At 35.4% G+C, this 18,242-nt stretch overlaps 2 protein-coding genes and 1 pseudogene across 3 annotated transcripts; 1 reads left to right on the top strand and 2 right to left on the bottom strand.

The window, feature by feature from the left end:
• The first annotated feature begins 368 nt into the window (after nucleotides 1–368).
• Nucleotides 369–5,472, top strand: LOC105649209 (putative disease resistance protein At1g50180; annotated as a pseudogene).
• A 1,240-nt stretch (nucleotides 5,473–6,712) lies between these two features.
• Nucleotides 6,713–12,452, bottom strand: NEDD1 (Transducin/WD40 repeat-like superfamily protein). The gene is made up of 10 exons (XM_012233057.4): nucleotides 12,058–12,452; nucleotides 11,573–11,685; nucleotides 10,672–10,932; nucleotides 10,468–10,572; nucleotides 9,841–9,906; nucleotides 9,485–9,706; nucleotides 8,727–9,296; nucleotides 7,618–8,232; nucleotides 7,163–7,339; nucleotides 6,713–7,083 (listed from the first exon to the last, which is right to left on the bottom strand). The coding sequence occupies exons 1-10, from the start codon at nucleotides 12,215–12,217 to the stop codon at nucleotides 6,976–6,978; spliced, it is 2,397 nt and encodes a 798-aa protein (XP_012088447.1). The 5' UTR covers nucleotides 12,218–12,452; the 3' UTR covers nucleotides 6,713–6,975.
• A 919-nt stretch (nucleotides 12,453–13,371) lies between these two features.
• TOPP4 (type one serine/threonine protein phosphatase 4) lies at nucleotides 13,372–17,406 on the bottom strand. 2 transcript variants are annotated; one of them, XM_012233009.4, is made up of 4 exons: nucleotides 16,865–17,406; nucleotides 15,547–16,106; nucleotides 15,236–15,460; nucleotides 13,372–13,802 (listed from the first exon to the last, which is right to left on the bottom strand). In XM_012233009.4, exons 1-3 carry the CDS (start codon nucleotides 17,064–17,066, stop codon nucleotides 15,272–15,274), a joined length of 951 nt encoding a protein of 316 aa, XP_012088399.1. In that variant the 5' UTR covers nucleotides 17,067–17,406; the 3' UTR covers nucleotides 13,372–13,802; nucleotides 15,236–15,271. The 2 variants fall into 2 exon arrangements, with proteins under 2 accessions (XP_012088399.1, XP_012088408.1); XM_012233018.4 differs by having other exon boundaries at nucleotides 13,372–13,822.
• Nucleotides 17,407–18,242: the final 836 nt, after the last annotated feature.

The following is an 18,242-nucleotide window of genomic DNA, read 5'->3' on the forward strand; positions in this document are numbered from 1 at the left end:
CAAAACCATAGACACAAAAACAACTAACCGAAGGCAGAGTTTACATTAATGAACAAAGATTCCTTTTTTTTTTTTTCATTTTCTGCATAAAACAACTCTCCACTCTTCCTTGAAAGATGGGTTGTCAGATTTTCTCCTCCAAAGAAATTGGAGAAAGAAAGTTTGTTATTTCATTACTTGAAGCAAAGAAGAGGAACCTAATGCTTTTCAACTTTAGTTTGCTCTGCACCAAAGCCACTTCACTTGTTCTATTTCCTAGCAAGGGATCAATAAAGTTCAATGAAGATGTTAATTAAAGAAAATATATGAAATAGAAAATTATTTGAGAATTTCAATTCCTTAGGCAAAATGGTACTTGATACAAACTATCTAAACAAGCCATCCTTGAAGATAATTTTCACCTCTTTCATTTTCTATCTACACTGCAAGAAAATTTAAATGGTTGAGGCTGTTGTTTCCTTTGCCATTGAAAGAATTGCTGATGTACTAGTTCGTGAAGCAAGTTCCCTTTCTGATGTGAGGGATAAAGTTGAGCAGCTACGAACTGAATTAAAGCGAATTCACTGCTTCTTGAAAGATGCAGACAATAGGCAAGATAAAGACGAGCGCGTCCGAAAATGGGTAGCTGAAATAAGAGAGATTGCATATGAAGCTGAGGATGTCACTGATACCTTTCTTTATGCCAAAGCTCTAACAGGTACAAGAAAAGGCATATGCAGATTCATCAAGAGGCCTTTTTCCATCTTCATTAAAGTTTCTTATTTACATGAAACTGAAACCTGGATCAAATCCATTCAAGAAAAGATTAGGAGTATCTCTAGAAGTATGCAGACTTATGGCATCAAACTCATTTTTGAAGGAGAGGCGTCTAGACGTGCAAGTGAAATGCGGCGATTTAGAAGATCATATCCACATGAGGAAGATGATGTTATTGGCTTGGAGGTAAGCATGAGGAGCATTAAATCTGTTAAAGGTTACAGCTACAACTCCATTGAAGTAAAATTGATGCACATGTTGCCGACAGATTTTGGATGTATTTTGCTGATGAAGATAGTGTAGCTGATTGGAGATTATTTTGCTGAAGTCATTTAGATTTTGTTGTACTTTGTTATCTTGTAATCTCCATCTCTTGTATTAGTTGAAGTCAAGTAGCAGTAGTTGAAAAATCTGTGACGTACCTTGCTTTAAGCTTTAGTTTGGAAGACAAACTTCCTTGATTTTATGGAGATTTGGTGAATAAATTTTAGAATAGCTCTTGTATAAATATTTTCACTATGCTATAACGGAGATAAATCTTTTCTCTCCACACTTACATCATTCTCTGCAGACTTTTCCTTCTCTTTCTTAATTCTCTGTTCTTCTAAACCAACAAAATCTCAGTTGATGTTGGAGGAAGAGCAACAGCGAGTTGTTTCTATAGTGGGCATGGGAGGACTAGGTAAAACCTCTCTTGCCAAGAGAATATATAATGACATTCAAGTGAAACAACAATATTTTCATTGTCATTCTTGGTCCTTCATATCTCAACAGTTCTCCACAAGGCAAGTTTTGGTTGGAATCTTGATGGAAGTTGCATCTAAACAAGATAAATTTGAGTTGGTAAAGATGGAAGAGGAAAAGCTTCTTCAATTGAGATTGGAGAGGATGGAGGATGAATTGGATAGGATGAAGGAGAAAAGATTATTTAAATTGATGTTGGAAAACATGAAAGTGGAAGACATGTTCATTTCCATGTTAGAAAAGATGGGAGAGGGAAAACTAGTTGAAGAAGTTTCTAATGTGTTAAAGAAGAAGCGATATTTCGTGGTCCTCGATGATATTTGGAGAAGTGAAGATTGGGATAGTTCCGTGAAGATCGGGATAGTTCCAAACGTGCTTTTCCAAAGGGAAAGGGAGGGAGCAATGTTTTACTGACCACTTGAAATAAAGATATCGTTCCCACGAGGATTATAATCCAAATACCAAAATTATGTTATCTTGTTATTATTTAACCGATAATTGAGAGAATTGTTTTTATAAATATAAAAAAAACAAGAGTCAAGTAAACAAAAATTGATTAAAAGAAATCAAGGAATTGAAACTACTAGGGGTTTTGATTTCACTTAATTCTATCTAATTTATTTCATTAGTTCATTAATCAATTTAATTATTCAAGTAGGGGAAACAACTATGAATTCACTAACAAGCTCTTCCGATGTATTGCTAGCTATTTTAATTCCATTTAATTACTTATCTTCCAATAGTGCAATCAAGTATGAATTAAATCATTAAGTTATGTAGTTGTTTATGAATTTACAATTTAAGGTTGATAAATCATAAAAACCCCCCATGAGTCAAACCATATAGCTTCCGCATCAAGTTATTATTCTCATGTGTTTTATTAACCTTTTCTTATCAAAGATCTTTCTTCCGATAGTGATAATTGAAATAAATCAATCTAGGGGAAAATTCTGCCTAGAAGCATTAAGTTCGTTAATAAATCATAACTTGCATAAGGAAAAATAAATCTAATTGCATAAATTGGAAAAGAGATTAAGTTACATCAAACCCCTAGTATAAGGATTTAGTTACACATAGTACTTAAATAAAACTCAACAATACTTGATAAATATTCCATAATCAATAAGAATAAAACAAGATTAAGAGTTTAGAAATAAGAACTAGTAATAAATTGCTTGGATGGCTTCCTTGAAACTTTGCACAACTCTTGAATACCTAACTTCTAAGAGAAACAAAACTATATACAAAGCTATGAAATGAGAGATGGGAGAAGAGATGTAGAGTATGGGATGGGATCCCCTTGGAATGGCTCATTCCCCTCCTTATATAGACTTCTTGGGGGAACAAGCCTTATGCTTTAATGATTAAAGTCAAACTTTTGTGAGGTGGAAAAGTTCTAAATCAAGCCATAAATTGCTCTCAATTATGGCTTTCCAAATGCACATGGTTGAACTTTTGACTGGCATGTGAAGAGAGTATCCAAAGTATCTTGTGAAAATGGTAGGAATTAGTTGGCAACTTTTGACTCAAATTCAGATTTTCTTGCTTGGCACGGGCGTGCGACCTGGCACGGTCTGGGGCGTGCCAGGCTCTGGAAGTCTAGAGGCTTCAGCACAGGCCGTGTTGTTTAGCACAGTTAGGACAGCTTCAGTGCACGGGAGTGCGGTTTGACACGGCCAGAGGTGTGCGCGCCTCTGGAAGTCTGAGGCAATTATGGCACGGGCGTGCTTCAGCGGCACAGGCCAGAGCTTCATCTCCAGCGCGGGCACGGGCGTGTGCCAAGGCACGGGCTTGGGCGTGCGTGCCTCTGAAAGTCTGGAAGTTGTGTAGCAAAGGCGTGTTTAAGCTGCACGGGCCAAGTCTCTATCTCCGGTGCGCGCACAGGCGTGCTCCTCGGCATGGCCTGGGGCGTGCATCTCTCTGGCTCTATACTTTGATTTGCCTTTGTATTTGGCACGGTCGTGCGCCTTAGCACGGGCTGAAGCGTGCTAACTATGTTATGCCTTTTTTTTGTCCTTTTCTTGCAAAATCCTACATTTTTCCTCAAAATCAAGTGAGTTGTGTTTCAAGGAAGCTTTTAAGTAAAAACACAACAATATTACATAAAAACAAATTTAGATAAATTAAAAACACTATAATTCTTAGTAAAAATTATAATAAAAATACTATAAAATTAACACTATCATTGCTTCTTATGCTGATCCAAGGAGCTCTCCGGTTGAACCAGATTTTTTAACAGACGATGAGGCTTGGCAACTTCTCAGTAGAAAAGCATTCATAGAAGAAATTGTTGCAGAGTACGATTACCTGTCACAATTTGAAAAGCTGGGAAAGGAGATGGTGAGCAAATGTGGAGGATTGCCATTAGCAATTGTTGTGCTTGGAGGCGTATTGGCCACAAAGAAGTCATTGCTGGAGTGGAAGGTAGTCCAAGAAATATTAATGCACAATTCATCAAGTGGGAAGAACATCATCGATATGGAGGAGTTTATGGGATACTAGCTTTGAGTTATCATGATTTGCCTTTCTATTTGAAACCATTCTTTCTCTATCTTTCCCAGTTTCCAGAAGACTGGGAAATTCACAAGAGGGAATTAATTCGCATGTGGATTGCTGAAGGCTTTGTTTCCAAAGGATTGATAAGGGAAGAAGATGAGACAATGGAGGACTTATGCGAAGAATATTTGGAAGAGCTTGTGAGTCGGAGCATGGTTCAGGTAAGCCAGAAGGGTTGCATTGGAATGGGCATCAAAACATGTCGTATTCATGATCTAATGCGCGACATGTGTGCATTGATGGCAAGAGAGGAGGATTTTCTTGGGATTTCTGAGCACTATAAACAGAACAACACAGCCCGTAGAATTGCTGTTCATCCTCAAGTAAGCCCAGAATTTGTTGCAAGGTATTTTGTACCTTTATTGGAAGGTCATCCACGTCTTCGTTCTCTTTTCTGCTTCTTCAAACAGGAAAGGTCTACCATTATCTTTGAGCACAAAAAATCTTATGTTTAAAGACTGCTTAGAGTATTGAATCTTTGGTCTGTGAATCTTGAATTTATACCTCATGAAATCGGTGGTTTGATTCATTTGAGGTATATTGGGTTAAGAGGTACTAAATTATCCAGGAGCTCAAGGTTGCCAGTGTCCATAGGTAACTTCAGAAGCTTATGCACCCTCGATGTTCGAGACATGAATTTGCAAAACGTGCCTGATGTGTTGTGGAAGTTAAAATATTTGAGACATTTGTTGGCAGACTGGTCATCTCTCCATTTCTGTCAATTGCATACACTGAGAAAGCTAGAAACTTTAAAGTCAGTGCCATCTGAGAATCTTAACTGGAAAGATGCAAGCAACCGCCTGACTAATTTTGGAAATTTAGCAATAGTTTTCAGAAGAACAGAGGAAATGAATGCAATTATAGGATCTCCCATTTTCTCAACAGGACGTCTAGTTTCGTTGAATATACAGGCAAGAGGAGAAAGTTCATTTCCAAGTTTGGAACCACTTTCTCATTGTCAATATTTAATGAAACTAGAGTTAAAATGGGGAGATAAAGAGGAGTTTGGATTTCACCAACAAATCTTGCCAAGTTAATTTTCGTGAAGTCTATGTTAAAGAAAGATCCAATGTGTGTTTTAGAGAAGCTGCCTCATCTAAAGGTTTTTATGCTTGGGTTCTGGTTCATACATTAGATCAGAAATGGTTTGCTCAGCTTGAGACTCTTAGAGTCGATAATTTAGAACTAGGTAACTGGGAAATAAAAGAAAGTGCTATGCCACGTCTCAAGCATTTACATTGACATGGGCTGTTGAAATTGAATATGGTTCCAAAAGGGATAGAATTTGTCACTTGTCTTCAAGAATTGAAACTTACTGGAATGACTAAACTTACAAAGAGGATCAGAGACAGAAATGGAGTGACAGGAGAGGATTTTCGAAAGGTGCGACACATACCCACCATAGCCAAAAATTAAAGCAAGGTAATTAAGCTTTTTTCTTCCAGCAAATACATCTTGTTTCTCAAGCTACAGTACATAAATGGTTATCAAATTTTATCTCATTTTTCCTTGGTGAACACACATTAATTTAGTTAACAATTTCTTTCTCAATGTCTATTGTATCCTGTAACCTTCTTCTTCCCCTATGAATGAATATTTTATTGCACTATTTCATTTTGATCTTTCCTCTCTTCCTGTAGGATACCTAATGAAGGAAAAGGATTTGCAGCACCAAGTGTCTCAAGGAGAGAGAATGTCTTTGTGCTGGAGTTGTGGGTATTGATTGATTTGTTATATGTTATTTTTCTTAGTGTTTTTGGAATAAATCAAAAATTCATTTTGCAAAAATGAAATTGTGCTTGGATTAAATTTATTCAAATTTGCAGCATTCTTAAATTTATTAGTTTGTATAGCTCTCCTGCATGTAAAGAATTAAAACTTGTTCACCAAATCAAAAATCATAATAGGAATTCTTTTCTAATTAGGAATTTGAGACAAAATCCTAATACCAAGTAAAATGATATTGCAGGTCACTAAATTTTTGAGGTTATTTATAATTTGATCGCCAAAAAATAAATTGGGCTAATCTCCAAAGTTTAACAAGAGGTCACTAATTTGTTTTTACCAACTTTGAACTTCTTGAGCTTATAAGGTTAAGAGAACTAAAACGATGGCAAATAGAGGAAGTTTGTCAATACCCTCTAAGCATAACAATATTAAATAATAATAATAATAATAATAATAATAATAATAATAATAATAACAATAATAATCACAAGGTAAACATTTCTTCCTCTTTTTACTAGCTAATGTCATTAGGTAAGTCTCATGAATCTTATGTTTGAAGTATTGGAAGTATTTGAAATAATGAAGGTTTTAAGTCATAAAATTCAAATGCATAAAAATCTAAACAACAGATTTGTTCAAATCCATGGAATTGTGTTATAACAGGTTATTTTACAGGTAAAAAAAAAAAAAAAAGAAAATTAAAAACAATAAATAAATAAATGCTTTGCAGCTTTACGAAATATTGTAGCAACCCATTTATATTCAGAAAGTGGATTTTCCAGGCCCTAAAATTGGCATATTCTATAACATTCAAGTGATTCCAATATCCAGACCAGCTACTTCAAATAAAAAGTATATATATGTGGGCTCTGGGGAGGTTGACTTCAAAAAAAAAAAAAGTATAAAATTAATGTTTAGCAATTCATCCTGAACCAACTGAAATTAAATGATTTCATTTCATAAGTTAAAAAGGCATCTATGTACATGCTCAAGGGATAAGAATCCTACTCTAATAACATGTTGACTTTTGGTCCTTCTCTATAATGTTTATCCCTTTTCTGCACTTCAACACTACCATTGAATACTTGCCTATATAACAGGAAGACACCCATGAAGTGTAAAATCATGCAAATCTAAAACAGATTCCAAAATCGATCATTAGTAAAATAGCAATGCGATCTTCATAAATTCTCAAAGCAATTGGCGAAGCTCCTGGTTTTCTTTCCGAAGAGACTTTATTTCTTTCATTAGTTCAGCTTGATTTTCCAGAACTGAACTCATCACAATAGAAAATTCCATCTGTAAATGAATCCACAATGGTTAGACTGAAAATAAATAACAAATGGATAAGTTGTTATTATCAGAATGACTTGTATACCTCCTGCATATGGAACTGTCTTAGAATTTCAATGTGAAGGTTCCTCATATCATCATGGATGGATTTCTGGAATGAATCTAGAGTTTCTTCAAGAGTACGTTGAAAAAGCTGAAGTGAGAAGGAACTTCCCTGCTGTGGATCCAGCTGAAGGGCCTTGTTTGGTTGTGAGATTCCTCCCTATCAAAATAAAAGTGAAATAATCAGCCATGATAATGTGATTAAATAGTATAATGCACAGTATCACTTTGTACAGAGTTTCATAAGTTTCATTGCCATTATCACTTTGCATTTAAATAACATCACACAATCAGCCCCAGCTACATCAGGTGAGACCTACGTGTGGCCTCTGATAAACTCAATGCATGGTTCTGTGATGATAAAGCACAAAGTATAGAACCTAGGAATTCAGATGCAAAGATAAGTAAATGTTCATCAAACCAATCTAGTATCCATACATTCATTGATGGAAGAATCCCAGGTTCTGTGTCAGATCTTGACAACAAACTACTCAAAAGCTCTTCCCTGGTTTCAGCTCCTGTTTTCTTCAGTTTTGGTGAATTCACTGAGAGTGAAGTCCCATCAATAAAGGAAGAAGCTGTGCTTATTCTCTCAGCATAAGTTGAAAACCTGCGAGGAAGTGCCAAAGACCCGGGTCCCGTTGCATCAAGGTTGGCTGGTCCTGTGATGCTTTTTGTACCCAAAGACTGGGACATGGAACTAGAGGAAAAATGTTCTGAAAATCCAGTTGGATTCTCCTGATTTGAAGAAATATCTCTGGCGCGCAGATTTGGAAAACTCAAGGTCGAATTCATCAAAGAGCTCATAATTGTCTGATTTGATGAAGAGGACACATCTTGCAAACCAGTTAACATTGACCCTGATGTCAAACCCCCAGAGTTCAACATCACTAAACGAGAAGGTAAATTTAGTGGCTGGCGTAAGTGCGCAAACTTATCAGACAATCTCTCACCACCCCATGCCTCTGGAGGAGTGATGGAGGATTCTTCACTCTTTGAAGATGGAGTAGGAGAAGATCCCTCCAAAAATGACAAAGAAGATCGGGAATCATCCTGCACAAAATGGACAAAAGAAATATCAATTCCATACGTGTGAATATATTAAATATCTCCCTAGGAAAATTGAATTTAGCTCAACTTTATACAAGAAACCCAAGAAATGACCAGCAAAACCACACATATCACAAAAAATACCCATTACAGTTATTTTGATGAAAACATAACATGGCAAGCCACCTTCAATAATCAAAAAGATATTTCTCAGAAATTTTAGGACCTGTAGTTTCACATGTTGCTGAAAAAACAGTATCACACTGTGAATTACTTCATAATATCTTCAAATGTACAGTGAAAAATAGATGCTGAGTTGTACTAGTATCATATGAAACTCATTACCATATTCATGATGAACTGCAATTGTGGCCATAAAATAAAAGCACACGAAAAAAACAGCTATATTTCCTCAAGTTCAGATATCATTCCTTGATCCATTTTTCACTAATTTACATATTGTAAATATCATTTGGAATAAAAAATAAATGTCGGACCTGTCTAGGAGTTGAACTGGTTTTCCAATCGAATATTGGATGATCAGTTGTCCCATCCTCTGCAAAAGGAAATCTTCTACTGGATGAAGGAAAAAGGGATGAGGGCTTCTTGTCAACTGTATCTTTTTTCAATCCCTCGTGATCATCCCACAACTTATCAAGTGAAGGCGTGATAGGCTGGACATCAACAAGTGGGGAAAATACGTCCATGTCATCCTTAAAATTATAACTAGAACGTGGAGCATGTAATCTTGCCAATGTTCCACTTGGCCACAGATGGCTTCGGTTTGGTGTTTCCTCTGCTAAAGATAGATTAGGTGTAATTGATGCAGAGGCATTACTAGTTGATGTAAGAGATGATGCTTCTATAGAAAGGCGTGAACGACCAATATTATGAGAACTTGACACTGTTGTGGATAGTGAAACACTTGATGATGTCACAGAGGGAAGTGGGTCAGGCATAAGAATGGAATCTTCACCAGCACCTCCCAGAAGAGCTGTCTCAGCAGTGCAGTTGCTCTCATTGACAACAACTGGTTTTGATCTCTGCCAGCATAAACTTGTAACAGCCTGATAAGAACCACAAGTATTCACTATCAGGTAAATCTTTGAGTTCAAACATATGATGTTAATCAACGGCTGTCATTTATTTTTTAAGTGCATAAGTGAAAGAATTGACAAAGTTAAGTGATGCAGTATTCAGTAAGAAAAACAGTGAAGCTGTGGTCAGAATAATGCATCAGATAAAAGCAATCTACCTCTGAACTGCTATAAGCACGAAGAACTGTAAAAGGTTGTGGTTTTCCACGAACATCATAGAAAACTACCCGGCCATTGCTGGTTCCAGCTGCTAGAATCCAGCCATCCTCTCTGAATGCTAATGAAGAGAAAGGTGCCTCATAAGATATGCAAGATGATGGTCTTCGAGATCCTGAATCATAAGTGTATAACTTTTTATCCAGTCCAACACTAGCTATAATCTGTACGAGGAAAAATATTTGAAACAGCAGAATAGTTAGCTAATTTACCACAACTTATATCTTCAAATAAATATCCCCCTAGGATCAGAAAGGGGGAGGGGGGAACATTGCAACTCAATAAATAAGCATGAGACCTTGTCATTTGATGGTGAGAAGCCTATACCAGCAGTTGGGGCAGAATGTTGCTTCAACCAAGAAACCTGTAAAAAGTAAATGATATTGTTATGTGCCTAAAAGGTTAATGTTAAAGCCTAAGAAGAACATAGGAAAAGAGGAAACAAATGCACATAAATTTAATGTATAAGTGGTGATATAAAAAAGTACTCAAAACATGATATTCACAATATCCATACTTTAGTAAACCATATAATCAGTGAGAACTTCAAATATGAGAAGGGCAATCCAGAACACGGTTAAAAGTTTCCTGCTAATTTATCTGATACATCAATAATATTCAGAATTGTACATAGAAGTGGATGGTAAATATTAGGTAACGATTCCTTTTCTTTTCCTGCTATCTTTATACACTTGCAATCTTCCACTCATTTCTAACTATGCAGCACCCTAATAACAATGACAACACAACAGTTAAGTAACTTTCCAGCAGAATATTTAGGATCTAGGTCCAGTGATCAAAGTATCCTTAATATGATGTAAGTTCATCACAAAGGAAGTTTCACACAAGCATCCAACTTATTCAAAAATTCAACTATATTAGATGTCAGTGACTTCCAAATGTATCAGCATTACAGTATAAGAACCTTTGGGCTGCGACCAGTTGTATCCCACAAATGTGCGGACCCATCGTCCCCTGCTGTCACCAAAAGGTGCCGGCTAACTCGTGAATAATCAAGCACCCGCAGTACCTGGTCTTAAATCCATCAAATGAACAGTTAGCTTGGATCCGGAAACTCTAAGCCGCAAACACCAGATCCACAGCATGGAAATACAAGAAACTAAACAACCTGTTCATTAGGGTCCTTGAGTTCTGCTGCTCTTGCACCAGATGCAAGGTTGTGAAGAATAAGATCCCCACTTAGACTTATGGAAGCCAAATGCTCATCTTTGCAATTGTATAAAGCACCAGTTATTGTATTGGTGTGACCCTTCAACCATTTAATACAGCGCTTCCTCTGCAGATCCCATATTCTAACAACTTGACCACTTCCCCCGGTGCATATGTATCTGGATCCCTTGCTACTAAAGCTAATAGCTAATATAGATTCCTGCAAATTGAAAACCAGCAATAATTTAATGATTTGATGAGAAAAGCCCTGCTCTCTTAACATCATGAAACAAGGATGAGAGTCGGGCAAACCAATAACACTTTTTGGAAACACAACAATAACGTCACTATGCAAGAAAGATTTCAAGAGAGCTCAACAAAAAAAGAAGTGCAGTAAGTGATATGGAGAGCAATTTGTGTATAGCATGAAACATCAATGAATTGAAGGCGCCTAGGTTTCTGATTGATCCAAGCTTACCCTGTTGCTTATTCAAGTCCAAGCAAGAGAAACCTCTAATACTTGAAGCACACAACAGCAATCTTACATTAATAACTGCTTTTTTGTTTTTATCATCGATGGTTTTCAAGAAATCATAGTAAAGTTCTTACCTAAGTCTTCATTCCACCACGTCTAGGATTGTCACTAACAAAGTTCCTTACATGGAACTTAGGGGTTACAAATCTGGTACTATAAGGTGGCTCAAACACAAGCTTTATTGCTTTTATAAAATATTATTGGTTTTAATTGTGAACCAGGTTTAATTCATGCCGAATTGAGTTTAGGAGCATCTCATCAGTTTTGGAAAATATATCCAATCCAGCCCCTAATTTATTTCTAAGATCAATCTCTAGAGAATTACCTCAATGTTGTCTCCACCATTTGTCCCAGTAACCGGAATGGTCCCCATGCTCTGCCCATTTTTCCTCCAGAGAGAGATCTTCTTATCTTCTCCAGCACTGGCCACAACCAAATCTGCAAAAGATGAAACTCCAAATTGAAACTAGCCTCTGATAAGCAAAATTCCAAAAAAAAAAAAAAAAAAAAAAAAAAAAAAAAAAAAAAAAAAAAAAAAAAAAAAAAAACAATCTTAAAGAGTAAAGGGTAATTTGCAAAATTTAAAACTTTCAATTACCGGAGCTCAATTAATTAACTAAAAAATAAACTTTTATCGTATTCCTCCACTTTTATGCCAACCAAACAAACCCTAAATAATTCGAAAACAAGAAAATGCAGATTCACACCAAAGCAAATGATAAACCTACAGCATTAACCAAAATCAAGCAATTAAGAAAACAAAATAATAAATTGCAAAAAAAGATTAAGAAAGAAAATATAGCAACTCACTAGTGTGGTTCCACTTGACTGAGTTGACCAGGAAACCAGGAGATGGTGTGTAACTCAAGATGCAAGGATCACCGGCCTCCCCCGATACATCGAAAAGCTTTACTGTGTCGCCGCCGCTCGCTGCCAGCAGGCTCATTGATGGATCCGCCAAGTTCATCATTCAGGATGCACCTGCTCCAATTCTTTTTCCGAGAAAATCGAGCAAATTTTCCCGGGAAATTAAATTTGTAGCGTTGCAAATTACAATGCTACAGAGAATTTGGAGAAATGGAAGATTTTTCTTTGCTTTATAGTTGATTTTGATTTTTTGGGATTTAATTTTAAAATAATAAATATAATAATAAACCCTACCAGAGAAAAAATTGAATTGGTGTTAAAATTTGAATGGGTGGAGAGGGACTACAAGTGGGCGCCTTAGTTTGCTTCAATAGTTTGTTTGTGTCCATCGTGGCATTTCTGTGATTTTTCTTTGAAAATATTGCAACATTTCTCTTAAATTTTACGCTCCTAAAATAATTTACCTCGAAAATACCTTTCGGATTCATAAAAGTTAGCAACAAAAATATTTTTCTAGTAAAATATATATATATATATATATATATTTTTCTAAAAATTGTTAAATTATTATCATGTTATAAACACATATTTATTATACTAATCACTAATAGCAATTATCACTCGTCACTGATCACCAACAAATTTTTATTTATATTTAATAATAATTTTTATTTTAAAATGTAAAATTTTGACAATTATAAATATTATTGTAGTATTATAAATTAACTTTTTTAATATTTGTAACAATTTCTAATATTATAATTAAACAATAAAAAAATGAACTCTTTCCGTTAAACATGTTTTGGAAAATGAGTAATTTTTTCATTGGTAAATAAAAAATAACAATTTTATGATGATATGAGTTATGAGTGAAGTTCGAATTTCCTTTTCTTTTTTTTTTTTTTTTTTTTTGTTAAATATTGCATTTCATTTGGCAAAATTTTGACAAATCAAATTCCAAATGATAAGAATGATTTCATAAAATTGTTTATAACATTTCACTAATTAGAGAAGAATTCAACATAATTACTTTTTTCGTTTAACTCAAAAGTAAAATTCAACTTAATTACTTTGGTGGTTATCATTCTGATCAGTTGTAATAATCATTTGAAATTTTACAAGACAGCCAACAACCATGGATGATGAAATTAACCCTAGCTTTTGTCAACTTAGACTGTTATTAGATCAAAGTAATATCTTCTTACCAAAATTGCCCCATCATTCTAGTGATGAGTTGTCACCCAACATGACCTCATATCAAGTGAAAATACTTATCTCAAGTTCATAACCATTAAGATATAAATAAAAATGAAAATAACATCTTTTCAACATGGGAATATGCCTAATCCAAAGTAGATATACCTCAATGAAAAGGCAATTTTGGGTGATGGAATGCAGGCACTATTTATAGTGCCTGAACCCAAAAACACAATTTGAATTACCAGGCTGAATTTTATGTACAGATGGACCACAAGTTAAAAACTGCAGGAAAAGGCATAAAAAGAAACTCGAAAAAACTCTTCTTTAATCTCTACTTTGGTGCACCACACACAGCATCAGCCTCCAGACTGAACATCTAAAGATTTCACCACATCAACCAGTGAATTAAGCATAATGAACCATCCTCGCATCTCCTACAGTTAGAAGATTCATAATCATAGCTGACTCTTCAGCATTAACCGGTTTCCCTGCAAAAAGTTGAAACAGCCTGCATAATGGAATAAAACAGAAAATGACGCAGGAAGTGCAAAAGCAATCATGAAAACACCACTTAAATGACAACAATTGAATTTCCATGCAGGTTAGCTCAATCCATCAGCAATTTTAGGCACCGACATATCAAAAATATACAGAAGGCATAAGCAATCAGATGTTTGAAATCTTTGATGCGCAGACACTAAATGCAACCTTCTGAATTAACATAAACAATAAAAGAAGAAAGGATAGCCTGCTATTGAGGCTCTGCAGGGAAACTAGATGAAACTAAAGACTGCCGTGCTTCTGGTGTGTGCAACACATGGACCAAAGACTAAATCAGAAAGGTTATGGTCTGTTATGAATCAGAACCGAGCCAATGAAATGAACCAAACTTTGAAAAGAGAAATTAAAAATTATTACCAGAACTGCCTAATAGAATATTCATAGGAAGAGACATGTCACAGTTAGAGTCTCCAATATTCCTATCTTCAAATATGCCCTCTTCAACACCACAAACAATTGTAATGATTAGCAGTACAGCACATGCTGGTGGTCCAGCTGCTTTCTGGCAGAGAGCATAAAGCCCAAACCCAAGGCACCTCCTATAGAACATCTACTAATTGCTATTGTGTCTGGACAGTTAAAACTACAAATCCTACAAATATTCTATCAAAATTAAATTCAAGCCCTTCCCTGACTCGTCCTCATTCGGTGAGGCTACCGGACCCAAATCCAGCTCCACTAATTATTTTTTTCACTCACAATATAAAGGAGGCAAGATGCCAGGAAGATGCTTCCTGTCATCACTGTCTAAGTTAGATTTTTATAAAGAAGACCACCTGTAAAATTGATTTTTAAGAATAATCAAAGGTCTTGTCAACCCCTTTGACAACCTCATGAATAAAACCCACTTAATATTGAGGAAAAAAGTATCTGTTGTGACATGTCCAGAAGTACTGTTGCAATGTACAGTATATGGTATGAGCAGACATCCACATATAACCGCAAAATGTTTAGTTAGATTACCACAAAACAAGTATACAATTGATACTTTGAAGTGACAGGATTGATAATTTAAACTCAGGAAAAAAAGATTATCAAGAAAATGCGGAAGTTGTGAGAACCAAGATGTATGATTTTTCCAATTAATACTATTGAAACCATAAAATAGCACATCTATCACATGTCCATGACAATGTCAGTAGATTCTTGATTCTCATTTACTTCATTAATATAGAGAATATGACTCGCATTGTATAAATGAAATTAATCCAACAACAGGATCAGGAAATGAACAAAATTAATAACGCCCAGGAACCTACCAATGCATAAAAGGCACAAACACAGCTAGGTTCACAAGCATCATCAAATTATCAACTATTCTAAAACACTAGAACATGAAACAACAATTTATCTGGCTCACCTTGGCAAAGACTAGGGATCAATTATGCTGCATCCATCACATTTTGTTTGACATCATATATTTAGCTTTTTTCTCAGCAGGCTTCAAAATCTGAAAGGAGCACATCAGATTTTCATCTACACTCATCATAGCACCAGCATTGTCAAATTCACCACAATAATTGGGAGCCGAAAAAATAGTTACAAGTTGCCTTTCCGCAAAGAATTCATACCCATCCTCCACAACCTAGACCAGGAAAAACAAAATTACATCAATTTCCAGAAAGAGAAGAATGGTACTAATAAAAAAGTGCATGAGGTAAAGTAAATAACCTGATGTGCACGACAGACAAGGTCTAAATCATGCTTTGTCAAGAACTCTGACACCTTATCAGGTCCAAAAGTATATGAAACTCCTCTGTCATTCATTCCCCATCCCTTAACATCTCTACCCGGATCTGACCAGAGCAAATCACATAGCAAACCAGTGTCTGGAACCGCAGTTGGACGAGGTAAATTTCTAATTTGATCTAAATTTGTCAAATCAGGGGACAGACCGCCATGCATGCACAATATTTTATCATCTATAAGAGCAGCAACAGGAAGGCAGTTGAAACACTCGGTAAAGGATTTCCAAAGCCTTACATTAAACCGCCGCTTGCATTCGTCATAAAATCCATATATCCGATTTATAGAAGCACATTCATGGTTTCCTCTCAAAAGGAAAAAGTTCTCTGGATATTTAATCTTATACGCAAGCAATAGGCAAATAGTTTCCAAACTCTGTTTGCCACGATCAACATAATCCCCCAAAAACAAGTAATTAGCTTCAGGTGGAAAACCTCCATACTCAAAAAGCCTTAATAGATCACTATATTGCCCATGAATGTCGCCTGAAATAGAAAGAAGGATCTTTAGGAAGTTAGAGAGAAGAAATCTAAGCAACTTTCATATTGGATTCAAGTATGTAACCAAGGCATAGATCTTCCACATAAGCTATAAAGCTCAAATTAAAAACTCATCCCAAGTGTATCATTGTAATGATTACTTAGAATGTCGTTTAATTAAACTTATCCCTAGAATGCCTTTGGTTGTAAACTTCAAAATTTAAAGCAGTAATTATATTGATTATTGCCTTCTCAAAAACCAAACAAGCTTGTTAGGTACATGTTCTGTACTTTCCTGTCATATACTATAGCAAAACTCGCAATGCAGCAGAAACCAAACAAGCAGTATTTACGCCAAGTTGTTCAGTTTTCCATGCCTAGATTGCCAGCAATGGAACAGTAAACAGAACCATAAAATCAAGTTTTGGTATAATAAAAAATCAACCTAATAGCACACCACTTTAATCACTTGCATTTCAACCTATAGCTTAATTCCATTCAAAAACCTTATGCCCTCAAAACATACATTACATTCCACAGGAATGTAGAATAACAAGTCAAAAACTTTGTAACAAATACAACAAATGCGCAAAAGGCACCATGGATATGCCAATCATAAACACCTTCAAAAGCCGTTAATATAAATTATCTCAACAATTTATCTTGCCAAAGAGAAACTCCCAACAAAATCCCATAAAGCCCTATCCATACAAGAAAGACTACATATAGATAAGAAAGTTGGTGCCTTTGTACGTAGAGCATACCGCAAATCTTAATGGGGGCTTCAAGCTCAAGCAAATTAGGCTGTTGCATGAAGATATCTCGTGAAGCCACGCAAAGTTGCTTGATCTCCGCCTCTGAGAGTTGCACTTGCTTGCCTGGCCTCGCTAATCGGACCTCCGTTAGCCGTTTGATTATATCATCCAGTACGGCAGGGTCCATCAATGCCTGCCCTTGTGTTGCCATCGGATGTTTTTCTTCGTCTCTTCTTCTCCTTCCTTTTAAAGACCCTGATTTCTCCAAACAAAGAAAAAACCCTAGAAATCAGAATGGGTAGAGAGTTTTGAAGATTATTTGGTCTCCTAGTCGTTGTGGGTTTCTCCTTTTCAGTTTCGTGGTTTTGCGCTAGGTTAGTTCAAATTTAGCCTGCTTGGTGGGGCAGAAAAAATTATTTTCTTGGAAAAAAAGAGTGGGAAAGAGAAGGAAAACAATACTCCAATAAGGTAAAGATTTGTTTATAGGGGAAAAAAAAGGAGAAAGTGTCAATAAAGAAGAAGGAGACGGCTGCAATTTCAATGCGGCGGAGGTGCCCATAAATATATATATATATATATATATATATATATATAAAGTATCTTTTTTCCAACGGTGTCGTCTAAAGTCCTTCACCAAACGACATCGTGGATGCTTCCCACAATATTAGTTTTTTTTTTTCTTTAATTAGCATAATTAAGGGTTCTAGAAAATAATTTTTTATTTTAATTTCATTGAATTTTGACTTTTGAGTCAACATAAATCCAAATTAGCATATATGTTTAACATTGAATTGCATCCAACCCAATGTTGAATTACTAATTAAGCCAAAAATAATAAAATCAACCTTGTCAATCAACTTGAATTTGACCATTTAATCAATCTCCTAAATTAAAAAGAAATCCATTAAAATTCGATGAATCGACTATAATTTAAGGTATTTTTAGTAGTTTGTTTAAAAATTGTGTCTATATTATCACAATTAAAACAAGCTCATCACTCTTCTTTACAGATGCATTTAATGGAAATTGAACTTGAAAACTCTTCCTAGGTATCCAACCTGTATTACTAACTGAACCATAACTCGCAGACATCATAATTTCAATATTAACATGCTTATTGTCCAAGAAATCTAATTTAAAAAGAATATTTTTGCATAAAAATACTAAATCACCAAATGCCTCTTTGGGACATGACAAGTTACAAATTTAAACCCAATTTCACGAGAAAGTGAAAGAAAAAAATGAGTTTTGAATATTATATTTGGTGAATCGTAATAAAATAACGTAGTGTAATCAAGAACTGAAAAATATACAAGAACGCGATTAAGACATTTTGTTCACTGAAATGAAATCTACCCATTCCATCTCTATCAAAATGCCAACAAAG

Source organism: Jatropha curcas, chromosome 6 (assembly GCF_041381405.1).
Source record: "Jatropha curcas cultivar XTBG-Jc1 chromosome 6, XTBG_Jcur_1.0, whole genome shotgun sequence".
Taxonomy (NCBI): Eukaryota; Viridiplantae; Streptophyta; class Magnoliopsida; order Malpighiales; family Euphorbiaceae; genus Jatropha; species Jatropha curcas.

What these genes read in the sequence shown, in the direction of transcription:
- TOPP4 (XM_012233009.4), bottom strand. Translation starts at nt 17,066, where the DNA reads ATGGCAACACAAGGGCAGGCATTGATGGACCCTGCCGTACTGGATGAT. An exon ending in AGCCCCCATTAAGATTTGCG is followed by an intron (nt 16,107 to 16,864) that starts GTATGCTCTACG and finishes TTTCTATTTCAG; the next exon opens with GCGACATTCATGGGCAATAT. An exon ending in TTGTCTGTCGTGCACATCAG is followed by an intron (nt 15,461 to 15,546) that starts GTTATTTACTTT and finishes TTCCTGGTCTAG; the next exon opens with GTTGTGGAGGATGGGTATGA.
- NEDD1 (XM_012233057.4), bottom strand. Translation starts at nt 12,217, where the DNA reads ATGATGAACTTGGCGGATCCATCAATGAGCCTGCTGGCAGCGAGCGGC. An exon ending in ATGGTGGAGACAACATTGAG is followed by an intron (nt 10,933 to 11,572) that starts GTAATTCTCTAG and finishes TTCAATTTGCAG; the next exon opens with GAATCTATATTAGCTATTAG. An exon ending in TCAAGGACCCTAATGAACAG is followed by an intron (nt 10,573 to 10,671) that starts GTTGTTTAGTTT and finishes ATTTAAGACCAG; the next exon opens with GTACTGCGGGTGCTTGATTA.